The sequence below is a fragment of the Papaver somniferum genome, chromosome 2 (assembly GCF_003573695.1).
Source record: "Papaver somniferum cultivar HN1 chromosome 2, ASM357369v1, whole genome shotgun sequence".
Lineage (NCBI taxonomy): Eukaryota > Viridiplantae > Streptophyta > Magnoliopsida > Ranunculales > Papaveraceae > Papaver > Papaver somniferum.
In genome coordinates this window covers 54552283-54570298 of record NC_039359.1, presented here as the reverse complement: position 1 = coordinate 54570298, position 18016 = coordinate 54552283, and the positions used below count along the sequence as shown (strand labels likewise).

At 38.9% G+C, this 18016-nt stretch overlaps 1 protein-coding gene across 1 annotated transcript; it reads right to left on the bottom strand.

The window, feature by feature from the left end:
• Positions 1–13850: 13850 nt before the first annotated feature.
• Positions 13851–16062, bottom strand: LOC113351053 (cyclin-B2-4-like). The gene is made up of 7 exons (XM_026595124.1): positions 15963–16062; positions 15191–15255; positions 14916–15038; positions 14634–14810; positions 14414–14536; positions 13997–14086; positions 13851–13907 (listed from the first exon to the last, which is right to left on the bottom strand). Exons 1-7 carry the CDS (start codon positions 16060–16062, stop codon positions 13851–13853), a joined length of 735 nt encoding a protein of 244 aa, XP_026450909.1.
• Positions 16063–18016: the final 1954 nt, after the last annotated feature.

Genomic DNA, 18016 nt, shown 5'->3' with positions numbered 1-18016 from the left:
TATATTTAGATTAATCGTTGTGAAAATATATTAACGATAAAGGTAATATTGATTATCTTTTACATTATATAATCAATAAACATATATCCTTTTAAAAGAAAAGATATATAAAATTTCATATAAGTATTTATCCGTGCATTTTTAAAGTTAGCGTACACATATAATTTTAAGATTTGAATAAAACCTGCTATGTATACTTTATTTACATATTTTGACGCTCGGTCAAATTTTTGTATTTGTATTTTTAGTTTTATTTCATTTTTATTTTTCTGTTTTTTCTTGGCGAAAAAAGTTTGCAAGCAATCTCTGCATACCTTCTTTCTTTTAAGTTATCTTTGAAAACACATGTTTATCTTTGTTCTTGAAAAACACATGTTTATTAACTTAATTGACTAGAATAAAGCCATAAAAATATAATCCACATTATATCTAGTATAATGAGCGATGAATCTCATCGTAAGCCATGTGTATCTTTAAAAAAATTTGAATGATGTCTGTGTATGTTTATAAATTATGTCATCTTACGCATTCCTCTTTTATAACATGCAATGATCTAATTATGAAGTTTTTCAAGAAATAGTCTTTCATAATAAAGATTAAGGTTCAAGAACAAAATCTGTTTTTCACAGAATCAATTTATAAAATGTTCCACACATATGTATGTGATAAACTATTGGCATCTGAAGTTATTAGGTTGATAAGTTTTCTGTATTTTCTATCAGGTGCATGACTACTGCGATGATGCATGCCAAAAAGAAAGACACGGAGGGGAATGAAAAATAAAGTACCAAATTATTATGCTAGTCAAGGTTCAGATTGTTATACTACTCGTACTACTTGTAAGCACTTTATACTTCCATTTTAAGAGGGAAACCGAGTGGTTTGATTAAATGTTTAGTTAAGAGAAAGAAGGTATGAAATTGTTGCGCCAGTCAATGTTCAAATTTTTTTAGTTACGTACTGTCTTAATTATTAAGATGATTTCCTACTCGATTCAGTGTTTTAGGGAAGGCTAATACCTAGCAGGTTATGAAATTATATCCATCGATTTTATTCGTGCACAATGTGATATGCTCAAGTTTACATTCATGTCCTGTTACCTTATCTGACCATATTCCATCTTGTTATATGTTGTGGGATTCCAATGTTTCCTCCCCCACATTTGTTTTTTAATTCAATGCCACAATTAGATTCTAATCATGTTGTTGTTTGAATGTATACCTTAGTATTGCTTATGCTTTCTTCCATACAACTTGTCGCTCTTCAACAACACCTTAGTGATGTTTGGATAACGGAAACATCACATATTGAAGCCTTTGTGAAACATTTGGCTCCGTTTGAAAAACTTATTTTGTCAAAAAGAATTCGGAAATATCATCCTTAATTTGTGTAATCGAACGAACAACTCTTTCTCCCGAATCCTTGGCCGAGAATTTTGATGAAATCGTTAGTGATTCCATGAATGGGCTTTGAGCCATACTTAATGTTTAATGTAAGTAGGTAATTCTCTTTGCTTCGATTCATAGATACTTGATGCCGCTAATAATGATCTATACTCTTTTCTTATTATTGAGATTTGTGGATATTTTTTTGTTATTAATAATGATTTTACTTCCTTTGCAGTAATGATTGAAGGTTGGCAGTAAGACTGAAGGGAAGCTGTTTTGGTTTTTTAAGAATAAGCTTATGTTAACTGTGGTATTAAGTGAACGGAGATGTACTTGTGAGCATAATGTACTTAAAATTATGTTAACTGCGAGGCGTTTGGAACATTAGTTATCTAGCAATGTTGTTAGTCTGCAAAACTGTGTGCCATTAGCCTTTTGTTTTCAAAGGTATAAATTTTTGTATTTGTGATTGCTGAATTTGTTATTTGTTATTGATGATCGTATGACATGACATTTTTAGTACAATTACTTACATTTACAATTACGACATGAGTTGGGTAACATATTCACCAAAACATTAATACAATTACTCAGACATTCTGTAACTACGAGGCATTTCGAATAATTAGTTATCTAGCAATGTTGTTAGTTTGGAAAACTGTGGATCATTAAACTTTTGTTTTCTAAGGCATAAAATTTCTGTATTTTGGATTGTTGAATTCTTTATTGCCTATTAATGACTGTAGGACATGGGTTGGGTAACACATTCAACACAAAATTTAGTACAATTACTGTTGGAATCTTGCAACAACGAACAACACGTTAGATGTATCAAAATTAATATGTAAAAAACTGAATCAAAATAACTCTGTTTGTACCGTGAGTAAAATTGTCACATATTGGGCCAGAATGTTGCATGGGCCACTGTTCAGCTGTCTTCCAAGTCCGCTAACCAGTCAACCGAGACAACCCACCAGCCTACCCAGTATTACATAAATTCAATGACCGGTCAATGGTCAAAGTCAACCGTCGGTCAATTGTCAAAGTCAGGTTGCAAGTCGCACCTCTAGCCAATTTCCAGTCATGTTTCCAGCAGAGCTGCCAACCAATTTCCAACTAAGTACTCCGCTGCAATGCCATCCGGTTTCTAGCCATGTTGCCAGTTGTGCCACCAACCAGTTTCCAGCCATGTTGCCAGATGCGCTGTCAGCCAGTTCCCATCCATACTGCCACCCCATTCTGCCTGTCAACCAGTCAATCCAGTCTGCCAGCAGAGCAGATTAATTCAGGGAGACATGAAGGGAAGTTTCACGCAAAATCAATACAAGGAGGCATGCATGGCAGATTAATGCCAGGAGGCATGCAAGTCAATAGGCATGCAAGGAAGTTTCATGCAGAGTTAATACATGAGGGCAGTTTCATGAAGTTTCATATAGAATTAATGCAGGGGAGTTTATGGCCAGGAGGCATGCAGGGAAACTTAATACAATTTATTCCTACCTGACAATTAGGTGGAGACCCTGATTCGCAATTGTATAAATAGAGGGAAATGTAATTCTGAAAGAGAAAAAGAGAGGGAGGTAGCTAATACAGAAAGAATCCACTGTAATTCTAAATATCAATAAAATATCACTCCCCAAGGCGATTCGTCCGTGGATTTAGGCAAACCATGCCGAACCACGTTAAATTCGTGTCTCTCATCCTTATACTATTTCATGTTTTTAACCATGTTTTCCTCATCATCACCAAAATCATCGTGTTTAGTGCCTTGAAATATTTTCGGGTACAAACATTGGCGCCGACTAAGGGACTACGAGAAAAGGAATCGTGTTTTCCCGTTGATAAGAGTGGTACATAAATCTTCAAAATCATGTTCGTGAGAAAGCAGTTTGGATGTCGTAAAAAATCGCGGCTGCAGTCTAGTTGATCGTAATTGCTGCAGTCTAGTTTGATCGCAACTAATAAAGTCCAGTTGAACACAGCTGCGCGCTGCAGACCATATAATCGCAGTTACCACAGTCCAGTTGATCGCAACTTCTGCAATCCAGATTTGTAGTTCGAGGTTTGCTGAAGCTGTTACCTCTGGAATTATGTTAAAACTGACTCGCTGCAAACATCGCTAAAATTGTTGGCAGGATGATCGATCTGCAACATATTAATGTCCAAAGTTTGAAGAAATTGCTTCTAATAACGAAATTACTATTGTCATGTTCAACAAAATCACTACTGTCATGTTCGCAGGGTTGTCTAGTTTCCAACATAACTAGGCGCTTGCAAACCCTAGAGAAGACTTCCAGCATCTCAAAAAGTTCCAGAAAATACCACAAAATTGAAGCAAGACAACGGCAGAAAAGTCCATGAGAAACGGCCACAGTGCCCGACGAACCGTTGCTAAAAGTTCAAAGAGAATATTGTTGCAGACGAGGAAAGATAACAGTTCAGAAAATTGTTGCCAAAAGTTTGAAGAAAAGATCACAGTCGAGACTTGTTGTAAGAAGTTTGAAAGGAAAGACCACAGTCCCAGAAAAGTGTTGCGAAAAGTTTGAACATGAAAAAAAAAAATGCCGGCGGCAACCCCGGCGGCTACGTCGGGTTTCGTTCACTCCCGTCAAGTTTTTGTTAACCCACGTCAATTTTATGATCACCCACGTTAGCTGATTCATTTACCCACGTTATGGATTTTTGTCACCCTTGTTTTGGTCAACGTCACCCACGTCAGGTTCTTGTTCACCCATGTTAGCAGTGACAACACTACATCAGTAGCAACGTCAACTTAAATGTTCAGTCGGAAATTTCTAGGTCATCAATGTGTCTAGTGAGCAGCATCCACGTCAGCAGGTGGGTCCAGTAGGCAACTTCCACGTCATAAATGTGTCCAGTCAGTTGCAGCCACGTCAGCAGCTGGGTTGAGTCGGCAACTGCCACATCAGCAATATGTCCAGTCATCAATTGCCATATCATCAATGTGTCCAGTCAGTAGCGCCACGTCAGCAAAGTGGTCGAGTCAACAATGCGGTCCAATCAGCAATGCCACGTCAGCTTCAGCGCGCGTGCTAAGTGGAAATCTTGTTTCGTCGATAACTTCTTTGCTTTAAGTCCGATTCGAATGATTTTTGGTTCATTGGAATCGTCTTTTAATTCCCTACAACATGGAAGTGAAAAATCATGAGTTTGGAAAATTTTATTTTTGAGGTTCCGAGCGGCAGGTCAACCGCTATCAAGTGAAAACTACATATCATATTCAATGTTCGTGAATGCTATTGCGTCGAGTTTATACCCACAACATTCCCATGTTCAAAGATCGTGAGTGCTAGTTCGATTGATAAACCTCAACGCGCACACGTTCGGTGCTAGTTAAAACTGCTACAGTCCAATTATACAAACCGCTGTACTCCAGTTATCCTCAGTAATGCTGCAATCTAGTTGATCATAAATGTTGCAGTCCAGTTTTTGTCACAATTGTTGTAATACAGTTCTGCAGTAATAGCTGCAGTCCAGTTCCAATATGACTGTAGCAGTCCAGTTTTGATTCAATGGGACACCTACAATGTGGAGAGCATTTTCTCACAAGGAGATGCACACATTTCAACTTTGCGTGCATCTGGAATAGTGGGATTGTCCCCCTGCGTGAATTCTAGATAGCTGACGACTTCAAACCATGCGCGAGCAAGATGCAGCAAGGGTGTTCCCCCTTGTGCGAGCATTGAGCAGCATAACAATTACTATCTTCTGGGGGCGAATTGCATACCACTTAAACAAGGGGGACCATCACTTTGGGGCGAGATATGTAAAACCTCATGGTCCAAAGTAACTTTTTTTGGGCGAGCTGTGTAACACTCCACACGCTTGGGGGCGAGTTACGTGGCACCTGAATACAATGTGACATTCAGCTGTTGGAATCGAAACAAAAGGTAACCCGAACTTCTTAATCCTCCAACGAGTTACAGGATTAAGAGGGGGCGAGCATACACCCTAATATTTTGATATAATTATTTCAAATAGTAACATTAATAACGTCTACAATTAAGTTGATCGAACTGTTGTAGTCCAGTTCAAAAGCAACTGCTACACTTAGTTGGACGCAACTGATGCAATCCAGTTTTGCTCATTAATTCTCAGTTGGACACAACTGATATAGTCTGGTTTTATTAGTAACTGTTACACCCAGGTTTATCGAACTGTTTTAATCCAGTTCCTCGGAAACTGCTGCAGTCTAGCTGATCGCAGCTAATGCAGTGCAGCTTTGCTCGTTGCTAATGCAGTCCAGCTGATCGAAGCTACTGCGGTCCAGCTATGTTCGCAGCTCCTGCGGTCCAGCTATGTTCGCAGCTCCTGCAGTCCAGATGATCACAGCTGTTGCAGTGCAACTTTGCTCCCTGCTGCTGAAATCCAGCTGATCGAAGCTACTGCAGTCCAGCTATGTTTGCAGCTCCTGCAGTCCAATCGATCGCAGCTGCTGCAGTGCAACTTTGCTCGCCGCTGCTGCAGTTCAGCTAATCAAAGATACTGCAGTCCAGCTATGTTCGCAGCTCCTGCAGTCCAGCTGATCACAGCTGCTGCAGGGAAACTTTGCTACCCGCTGCTGCAATACAGCTGATCGAAGCTACTGCAGTCCAGCTATGTTCGCAGCTCCTGCAGTCCAACTGATCGTAGCTTCTGCAGTGCAACTTTGCTCGCCGCTGCTGTAGTTCAGCTAATCGAAGCTACTGCAGTCCAGCTATGTTTGCAACTCCTGCAGTCCAGCTGATCACAACTACTGTAGTGCAGCTTTGCTCGTTGATGCTGCAGTCCAGCTGATTGAAGCTACTGCGGTCCAGCTATGTTCGCAACTCCTGCAGTCCAGCTGATCGCAGCTGCTGCAGTGCAACTTTGCTCGTCGCTCCTATATTTTAGCTGATCAAAGCTACTGCAGTCCAGCTATGTTTGCAGCCCCTGCAGTCCAGCTGAGCGCAGCTACTGCAGTGCAGCTTTGCTCGTTGCTGTTGCAGTCCAACTGATCGAATAAGCTGCAGTCCAGCTCTGTTCGCAGCTCCTGCAATCCAGCTGGTCGTAGATGCTGCAGACCAGCTTTGCTCAAAGCTGTTACTACCCAGTTTTTCTCATTCTACAAAGGAAAGTTTTTTGTGGCCGTCGCTGTCTAGTTTACCTCAATCATTGCAATCCAGTTCAGCAGAAACTATTGCGATCTAGTCTACATCGTTGTTGCTGTCCTGATTCATATAACTATTGACGACATGTAAAGATCAATTCCATATACAGTAGCACAACCAAGACCATTGGAGGTACAGCAACACACAAAGTCTATTACCATCTAAATTATTGAAGGTCACACCCTTTCGCTTGCAACTACCGTAGCTTAGTCCGTAATTGACATCAGCTTAATACCAATAGCTGCTACTAACCAGTTTAGTCGGAAATTACTGACAGTTTGCAAATCCGAGTTTCGCTTACAACAACAGCCGACACAGATTCCAGCTGAGTGATTTCAAGTATAACTCATCTTTTCCAATAACTGTTACTAGTATAATTTACGTAACTGCCTCAATTCAGTTTTTCATCAACAAATACAGCTCACTTTCAACACTACTCCGCTCCAGTATCACACTTTCGTTACAAACTAGTTCAGCCTTCAGTCTAGTTTTTGCATACAGCGATGGTTCATACTCAATTTTTGCCCGCCGATCTTCCAGTTACAATAGCCTCACCTGGGGGCGATGGTAGGCTTCTAAAAGGTCCTAAAAATTACCCCCGGCAGCGGCGCCAAAAACTTGGTAGGCCTCGAGGAGGGTATATAAAAATGAAGCGAAATGAAAACGCGGGCCTACAGTAATACCGCAAGTGCACGGTCGTCGGTTGTAGCTCGTGCAAGTACGGGTCGATCCACAGAGATCGGGTGTGTTTTGTTGTTTCTAGCTAATTGGGTTCCTAAATTGCTATTGTTGGGCTTTGATTCTCCTTTGAGTAAATTGGGTCTAATGGGTTTGTTTTTAACAATGAAATGAACTGAGCTTGGGCTCAGTTGGTCTTTGAAGTGTTAATGGGCTTTGGCCTTAAACTTAGGCTTGGGCTCAGTGAACTGAAATTAGCCTTGAAGGAACTGGGCTTTCACAGTGAATTGGGCCTTAGCTTTTTGGAATGAGCTGAGCTTTGGGCTCAGTTGGATGGGCCTTGGGATTAAACCTGGGCTTTTAGCCTTTGGTTTCACTGAATTGAACTTGGGCTTTGTAACTTATGAGCTTTGGAGCATCAGCAGACAGGGAACACGCAGCAGCAGTGGAGCAGAAGCACAAGGCAGTGAAGAAGGAAAGCAGCAGTACTGCAGCAGCAAAGCTGGAGAAAACAGCAGCAACAGCAGCAGCAGTGCAAAGAAAGCAGCTGCACAAGCACTGAGTAGCAGGGTAGGGAAGCAACAACAGGGCAAAAGCAACAGCACATGTGTTTCTGGCTTAGTAGCAAAAGAGGAGTGTAAACAGTGGCTCTAGGCCAAATTGGAAGCAAACCAGAGAACAAAAGAATGGCAAAAACAGCAAAGATTAAACAGACTAAAAACTAAACAGCAAAAGAAAGATGACAATGAAGAAAACAGTGTGAACAAGATAAATGAACCAAGGCCTAAGGCCAAGGGCAGGGATGTGGAGAAGAAGTAACAAAGCAAAGCTAAGGCATTCATCTAGAGTGGGAAGAGAACTAGCTTGCTCATTGTCACTAGTGAGCACTAGTTTCTCCCCACTACTCAATCAACACAATGCACCCAGGTAAATTCGATGGTTGTCTTTCTTAATGTAACCTCCACCTTCTATCCCAACCAACCAAAGAACAAGCTAGTCAAGTTTCGTTCAGTATTCTAAAGTGATTGGCAATCGTGACTTCCTATCAAACACCTTGAAGATCGAGGCCATACATGTATTGGTAGATCGTGCGCGTGCAAATTTCTTATCACTATGTGAATTGTGCTAGAATCAGGGTGCCTAAATATCTAGACTAAGACTCCTAATAATTACATATTTGCACAAGAGTCAACATTTCAAGGTAAATGAGCTCCATTTTTATGTTTTTATCATTTTTCTAATTTTTTTGGAATTTTTCAATTTTTTCAAAAAAAAGAAGGAGTTCGTTTTCAATTATGGCAAATTATCATGGTATCTACTCTATACCCCAAAATCATTAAAACTTTCAAAATAGTGAAAAACAGTTTCCTCATCCAATTGGACAAAACAATTGATACTTTGACGAATAGCGATGGTCCTATGATGTGGAAAGAATTTTTTGAAAAATAGATCTGTGAGTTGGTCCCAAGTGTTGATTGATTGTGGTCTCAAACCGTAAAACCATGTTTTGGCCCTTTCCTTTAAAGAAAATGTAAACAAACGCAATTTCAGAGAGTCTTCGGACATATGATCAGGTTGCATAGTCCGACAAATTTGTTCAAACTCTCTTACATGAGTATAGGGGTTCTCAGAATCGAACCCTCGAAATATAGGAAGTATTTGTATCATGCTTGCATTTATTTTAAAAAGGGTTATTGGTTCGAGGTAATACAATACATGATAATGGAATTTTTATTGACGGATACATGTATTCATGGAGAGCATGAGGTTGGCCCATTTTGAAATGACACAAAGCCCACTATTTGGTTTTTATGGGTTTGGTTTTTTTTTATGGGAAAATTTTGGTTTTGGTGGGAGACATTTGAAAATTTGGTTTTAAAATGGGAGTAAAATAAAAATTTGGGAGCAAAAGAAAATTTTGGTTTTTTTTTTTTTTTTTTTTTTTTTTTAAACAGGGAAAAAAAGTAAAGTTAAATATATATATATATTTATTTATTTATTTATTTATTTGTTTTAAGAAAGAAAATAAAATTTGGTTTTTGAATGGGAGCAATCCCACTGTTTGTTTTGCGTTTGCTTTGGCTCCGCTTGGTTGAAAACTTTTGGTGGAACTGAGTCCAAAATCTCGGCCTAGAATTTGGGTACTCGGCCCACTAACGAGTTCAACTAGCGTGATCGGTTACAAGCTCAGCTGGGTTTAAAAACCCAGAATACAAATTACAAGTCCAAATTAAACAAGCTCACAAAAATTAAATACAAGCCCACAAATTAAACAAACAAGCCCACAAATAAATTATTACAAACCCAACAGAAAATAAGAGAAGCCCAAAAATTGGCTTCAATATTACATGCCCACAATTAAAAAATTGGAAGCCCACAATTCGGGTTCTCTTAAATGGGTTACCTTTTAAGCACAGCCCAGCTGCTCTGATATTGTTGCAAAAACCCAGTTGGGTTTTGGTTCTTTTCCTTGGTGGCGTCCCAGCAGAGGAAAAACAGGTTCAGAACAGCAGGTCCAACAACAAATGAAGTGAAGCAGATGCAGATGCAAATGCTATGCACTGAAATGCAAAAATAGCTAATAAAACAACAAGAAAAACACAGCACCAATCCCCGGCAGCGGCGCCAAAAACTTGGTGGGCCCGGAGATGCGTATATTTAAATGCAAAATGGTCCCCGGCAGCGGCGCCAAAAACTTGGTAGGCTTCTAAAAGGTCCTAAAAATTATCCCCGGCAGCGGCGCCAAAAACTTGGTAGGCCTCGAGGAGGGTATATAAAAATGAAGCGAAATGAAAACGCGGGCCTACAGTAATACCGCAAGTGCACGGTCGTCGGTTGTAGCTCGTGCAAGTATGGGTCGATCCACAGAGATCGGGTGTGTTTTGTTGTTTCTAGCTAATTGGGTTCCTAAATTGCTATTGTTGGGCTTTGATTCTCCTTTGAGTAAATTGGGTCTAATGGGTTTGTTTTTAACAATGAAATGAACTGAGCTTGGGCTCAGTTGGTCTTTGAAGTGTAAATGAGCTTTGGCCTTAAACTTAGGCTTGGGCTCAGTGAACTGAAATTAGCCTTGAAGGCACTGGGCTTTCACAGTGAATTGGGCCTTAGCTTTTTGGAATGAGCTGAGCTTTGGGCTCAGTTGGATGGGCCTTGGGATTAAACCTGGGCTTTTAGCCTTTGGTTTCACTGAATTGAACTTGGGCTTTGTAACTTATGAGCTTTGGAGCATCAGCAGACAGGGAACACGCAGCAGCAGTGGAGCAGAAGCACAAGGCAGTGAAGAAGGAAAGCAGCAGTACTGCAGCAGCAAAGCTGGAGAAAACAGCAGCAACAGCAGCAGCAGTGCAAAGAAAGCAGCTGCACAAGCACTGAGTAGCAGGGTAGGGAAGCAACAACAGGGCAAAAGCAACAGCACAGGTGTTTCTGGCTTAGTAGCAAAAGAGGAGTGTAAACAGTGGCTCTAGGCCAAATTGGAAGCAAACCAGAGAACAAAAGAATGGCAAAAACAGCAAAGATTAAACAGACTAAAAACTAAACAGCAAAAGAAAGATGACAATGAAGAAAACAGTGTGAACAAGATAAATGAACCAAGGCCTAAGGCCAAGGGCAGGGATGTGGAGAAGAAGTAACAAAGCAAAGCTAAGGCATTCATCTAGAGTGGGAAGAGAACTAGCTTGCTCATTGTCACTAGTGAGCACTAGTTTCTCCCCACTACTCAATCAACACAATGCACCCAGGTTTTAACTTATCATTCCATTAAACTAACATTACATGGACACAATCATCAACAGGAACATGCACATTTAACAGGAACATCAACAGAATTATCATTAACAGGGGACAAACATTAACAATGAACAAAATTAACCTAAACAGGATACTAACATAACATTTGCAAAAAAAAATCAAAACAATTAAAATTAAACTGACATAGGACAGTGAAATTGATAAAGACAGTGAAATTGAAAATCAAAAGAAATTAAGAGTAGACATTAACATGGAATTAACATTTAACACTAACAGGAAATTAAAATTGAAACCCTAAATTGAAATTTAATTGAAATTTAAGAACTGAAATTAAACCTAAACTAACCCAATTTTTGGGGAATCTCGGCTAGCCCAAGAACACCCCTCACACGTTCTACACCATGAGCTATTTATACTTCAAAAGCCCCAATAATTTACAAACCCTAAAATTAAAATTATGTATTTTCAATTCCGAAATTGCTCACCAAATCCGCTGAATTGGTGGTGACCCATGCCTCTTCTCTTCTCTCTCGATCCTTCTCTGCCCTCAATTTCAATCTATAGCCTCATCTATTTCATCAACTCTTCACGCCTAGGGTTCCAGCGAGAAAGAGGGGTGATGGGCTGATGTAATAGATGGCTAGAGAGTAGGGGGATGATGATGATTGAGACAGAGGAGTTGGTGGTAGAGAAGGTGGAGTTGTTGATGGAGAAGGTGGTGGTGATGGAACTGGCAGGGTGATGGTGGTTGCAGAGGGTGAGGGCGAAAGAAGAAGAAAGAAGGAGGAGAAAACGATTTGGGTTAGGGATCGTTTGTTTTGGGGTAGCTAGTATAGGGTTTGGTGCTCCAGTGTGTGGCGGGTTCATCGATTTTTGATGTTCAGCGAGACTAAGCCGTGAGATGTGGAGCTGGTAGGTAGATCGGACGGTGATGCGGAGGCAAGCGAGGAGCGACCGTCGGATGAATGGATACAACGAAACGAACGGTGCTAGATTAGGTTAGGTGCTGTAGTGTAAGGCGGAGATATCAAACTTTGATGAACATCAAGGGATCAACCGTTGGATTCAACTACCATCTAATCTGAAGGCTTGGAATTTCAGCGCTGTGGTGCTTGGCAGAGACTTCAGATTTTGATGCTCTATGAAGGAGCGACCGTCGGATGCTTCTAAGAACAGATCTGATGGCTGAGAACGGAGGCGTTTTTGTGTGTAGAAAATGAGGTTGTGCGCACCATTCTTCGCGGCTTCCTTGCGTGATTTCTCCCGGCTTTTCACTACTTTTCTGTTCTTTTTGCTCCGCAAGTCATCCAGACTTTATTTATTACCTAAAAATGCAAAATTAATTAATAAAAATATTTATTCTTGAAAACAATGAAAATACAGAATATGGGATAAAATGTAGAATTAATGCATAAAAGATGAGTTAAATGCCAACAAAAAGGGATAAATATATACAATATTTGGCACTCATCAGGCGACCTGGTTATGATTTCCACAATCAACGAAAAAAACTTGCTCTATGCTTCAGTAACAGTAATTTACTCTTGGGGGCGTCTTGATTTCCACAAGCGACCAAGGAAGGTTGTCATTTACTTCAAACAACAGTAATCCATACTTAAAGGCGAATTTTATCATAGTCTGTTAATACAAAATGGAAAACTAACTTCTTACACTAGTGGAAAATGGAAGTTAAACTACTGTCAGGACATGAAGTAATATCACTAAAAACGACTGTGTCCGTGGTTTTTTCCAAAACGACTGTGTCTGGCAAAAGTTGAATTCTTTAAAAAAACTACTTTCTTTAACAATAGATCGACAAAAACTGACAGAAACAGTAGTTTTTTTAATGATATTTCATAAAAAAAAATTGATATTGATTCAGCTGAATCCAAAGCTGATTCAACTGAATCAAAAACTAAAAACGGGAATGAATTAATAATGACTTCGAAACTGAATATAATAGCAACTTTAAACTCATTTTGTATGGAATAGTGAATTTATTGAATAGTGAATTCAATTTACAATTTCAACTATCTCAAATCTTCAACTGTGTCAAAGTTAAACTTGGATTTACTACTTCCTACTTTCCCTGAAGAATCAATAGATGCTGATATAGAACTTTTAGACGAAGACCTATTCCCCAAATCAGACCCAGAATGACCACCACCACTAGCACCATCTCTCCCACCACCAGGCGGAGAACAGAAAGACCCATTATCAATTCCCCCCGCCGTTTCCTTCAACACCCCAGTCAGTAGGTTGCTGCGAAGCCTTAGGAATTTCATTTACTTTCCCACTTAACATGACTAAATTCTCCCAATCCCACTACAAGGGAGTCTTTGTCTTCCACTCCATCACTGTTCCGAGTCCAGAACCACCTGCAACCATCCTTTGATAAAAAAATGTATATATTTAGTGGGGAGTACAAATGGTTTCTCAATTAGGAGAAAAAATACGAATCTGATATTTGGACGATGTCTACCATGAGATAAACCCCAATATATTAAAATTAATAACATTTAACTAGCTTCTCGTAAAAAAAAAATCATAAATGTCGGCTAAATGTGTACATTCATAACAATGGCACTGCCTGTCGAATGTCCAAAGAAAAAACAAGGAATTCAGTGTGTTCAGGAAGAAGTTATCACTTACTGTAATTGATTTTCTGAGTAATATGAATGCCACTCTATGGTGTTACTCCAATGTCTAGTCCTGTTAAGAGTAAACTGAGCAGTGTAGATGTCTGCAGCAGCTAACAGAGATGGTGGTAACCTAAGCATGTCATGATCAACCAAGGATAGATCGATCAAGAAAAAGGAGAGAAGCTCAAGCTGGTTCAAAATGCAGAAAATATGTTAGTATCCAAGCTATAAAAAGTTATAAAATACTATGGATCAAAATGCAGAAAATATGTCTCATCCATGAGCTCAAATTTATAATGCACCTGTCAAGATTCAAACGAAGAAGGATGCTTAGCATATGTTTTGCTTACCCTTTCTAGGAGATAGAAAATCATGTCAAAATTTCGTATACCTCGATTAACCAATCAACTAGGATGACCCTCATCTTCTCATTGATGTCGGATTGCTGAACCATATAGTTGGGAGATACACAACTAGAATTCTGCAAAACAGGCAAGTTTCAGTCAAGTTACCTCAGGCTTTACAAGTCTACCCTATCTTACTTTTTCATTCTTACTTTTGAAGTTTTGTGGATTTCAGCAATAAAGAAACTAAAGGTAAAGTACACTCTCAATTAGAACAGTTAGGCAAAGCATTTGAAGGTATTCAGATTGAAGAATGTCACTAAAGCAAGTAAGACTAGCACTTGATTCTCAAATGTGCACTTTGAGTAAATGGAGTATGTGCACTTTGAGTAAATGGAGTAGGAAAATCAGACAATGCTACACCAAAATTGAAACAAGTAAGAGTTGAAAACAGTGAGACTAACCTCAGTTTTCTTGTAGTGAGCATATATGTCATCAATATAATCTAAAACTGCAAGTGTGTTCTTTGAGTCGCAACTATCAATATCCATAATGAGTTCTTCAACAATATCCTCCATCTCAACTTCCTCTTCCTACAACATTACATTATAGAACTGTTAACACTGTTGCCACTACAAGAAAATAAGGAACAAACCCTTAACACAAAACACAAAGTCATCATACCATTAAGTCAATATCCTCGAAGATTTCGACTTCATCAAGAATTGCTTCAGTGTACTTCACAAACATTGGAACGGAGAAGGAACTATCTGCTCTATATTCATCTACATCTATAATGACCTTATTTGATACTTTTTCAATCATAATCGATGATGAATTCTGTACTGGCTTCTTAGTTTCCTGCAAACATTTGAATAAACCTAAGGAAAACCAATCTATTTCGTATATCACATCTAAACAAAGAGATTACTGGGCCACATTTTGGTTCTAAGAGAAACGAATTACCACTTGACAAGGTTGGTTTTGGTTAGAAATTTGAGTAGCAATCTTTCTTGTAATTGGTCTATGCACAACAACGGAAGGATTTTTTTCACAGATCCCATGATTTCTATACAAAAAAACAATTTTCTGTGAACATCTTCTTAATGAAGGCTTTCTGTTATTTAACAGACAACAAAAAACACAAATCAATTATTACTTTTTCAAGCAATTTTACTTAAATGAATCACAAGGAGCAAGATAAAATTCTCGTTTATTTTCAGCGTTCATGTGAAACATACCAAGTCATTGACTGCAGCATCAAGGGAATACATGTATCCATGGACGCCATCACTTCCACCATGTCCTGATTTTTTTAAAAAAAGTACATAATACATCAGAAATGACTAAATTATGACATGAAACCTCTTCAAAACTATAAATCTAAAGAAATTGAGTGCTCCCACGTGATTACCAACATCTACTCCATCTATGTACACAACGGGGCCAACTCATATTTGGATAACAAGACAACAGGGTGAGGTGTTCTTCTCTAGTTCCAACAGGGATGATGTCAAATAGTTAATTGCTTTATCAGGCTAATGGACCACCTGCAGCACATCAAGAGAGGCATCTCCCTCAAATGAGCAGTATGAAAATTACAGTATATGCACCACACTTACACCACCCCTCTGGTGAATAGGATGCAAACTTCAAACATAACAAAGAAATATGCCAAGAAAGCTTCAGTCCTACTGCACGAAGCGTGGGCTTTTAAAACCCCTGCATACTGCAATTTAGAGCAAGATTTATATTTTTTCCATCATTCAGTCATGCAGAAAGCACCTGCTAACCCATCGGTACACCAGACAAACAACATAATAATAATAAAAGCTTTAAAAGCATCTACAGTTCCACAAAATGAGATTTTAGCATTGTGATGGCAAACACAGATGCAATTAACGTCCATCCTAATAAGAAATTATAAAGAAACTACATATAAAGAATTCCTAATATTATACACCCAAAAATCAAGCTAGCAAACTGAAATAGGATTGTAAAGGCTTTGCTTACCCATGAAATGATCAAAAGCAAGGCGTTTTCGCCAATTTAAATGACTCATTAATGCTAAAGCACACTTTATCATATTGATGTCCTGTATCAAGAATCCCATTACACAAATTTTCAAAACTATAACAAAAAATGCATCAAAAGCAAACTTTATACTTTTTTTATTTGATACGAGACTCACAGTGGTGAATATGTCAACCACGAAACAATTGGAAAGCGGTGAACTAAGGATTGCGATAAATGATGCACCACAGAAACCATTTTAATCAAAGATGTAACAACACAAATTCCCAGCACAAGGATTCTAATTTAGAAACATAAGAAAACCCATATTTTTCAAATGGTATAATATGCATAATATTTCATAAACTAGCTGAAGTAATGATCTTACAAAGCAAAACCACAGATTAAATCCTATCTTTATCAAACATGAGCATGTTGTTAACCTTCTCATTTTGCTTTCATTAGCTCCACTTCTGTAGAAATCACACAAAACAAAAACAAATCAATAAAAAGTACAGTAAAAGACCTAAATCCAACATAAAAGAAGAACCAATTATTGATTTAATCATGAATTGATATTCTTATTTTGTTTACCTCCATTAGTTTTAGTTGGATTTGAAGATGGTGGTGGAGTTTTCTACTTCTTCAGTGCCTGAATACAAAGAGAATACACACCATCAATAAAACAAAACTAAGAAAAAGAAACCAATGGATTAAAAGTATGAAAAAATGCACAAACTGATAACCAATCAGAAAACAGAACTGAGATGTAATCAAGCTTTTAGGTTTACTGAGATCGATTTCTTTTTCTTCTGAAATTTCAATTTGGAGATGGATAAGTTAATCGATTGAACTGAAACGATAAATAAAGATGATACTTACCTTTCAATTCAGTTTGCTTAGATGAATCTTGGTTTTCAGTTGGTGTTGATAAGCATCATCACCTCTTTTTCATCGATTCAGAATAAATCCTCAAGATCTAATGTTGTTATGATAGAGATGAAGAGGACGCAAAACCTAATACTAAAGTTTTGATACAGAAAAAAATGAAGCGAAACAGACAGAGATAAGTGATGGAAGAGGATAGATACAGATGAGATAAAAGAGATAAGGTTTGATTTCTTTTTCTCTTTCCACAGAATAATCCAGCCCTCACAGTAGTTCTTGAATCTCAGAATTTTTCCAAAAATACCCCTCTAAAGAACAACTGTGTGAGAAACATGTTTAAGTTTTTCATTTTTTTTCCTAGAAAAACTACTAGGAGTCACGGCACCGTACATAACTACAGCCCAACAACAGTAGTTTCTGTAAAAACGAGGAAGTGGTTATAAATCCATTTTTCACTAGTGTTAACCCCGCAACAAGTTGGAGGTTAAGAGGGGGCAATATTTGTACCATGAGTAAAATGACCACATATTAGGCCAGAATGTTGCCTGGGCCACTGTTCAACTGTCATCCATGCCCTCTAACCAGTCAACCGAGGCGGCCCACCAGCCTGCCTAGTATTACATAAATTCAGTGACCGGTCAATGGTCAAAGTCAACCGTCGGTCAACTGTCAAAGTCGGGTTCCAAGTCGTACCTCTAGCCAATTTCCAGTCATGTTTCCAGCAGAGCTGCCAACCAATTTCCAACTAAGTACTCCGTCGCGATGCCATCCGGTTTCTAGCCATGTTGCCAGTTGCGCCACCAACCAGTTTTCATCCATGTTGCCAGATGCGCTTTCAGCCAGTTCCCATCCATACTGCCAGCCCATTCTGCCTGTCAACCAGTCAATCCAATATTCCAGAAGAGTAGATTAATTCAGGGAGACATGCAGGGCAGTTTCATGAAAAATCACTACAAGGAGGCATGCATGGAAGATTAATGCCAGGAGGCATGCAAGTTAGTAGGCATGCAGGGAAGTTTCATGCAGAGTTAATACAGGAAGGCAGTTTCATGTAGAATTAATGCAGGGGAGTTTATGGCCAGGAGGCATGCAGGGAAATTTAATACAATTTATTCCTACCTGACAATTTCGGGGAGACCTTGATTCGCAATTGTATAAATATAGGG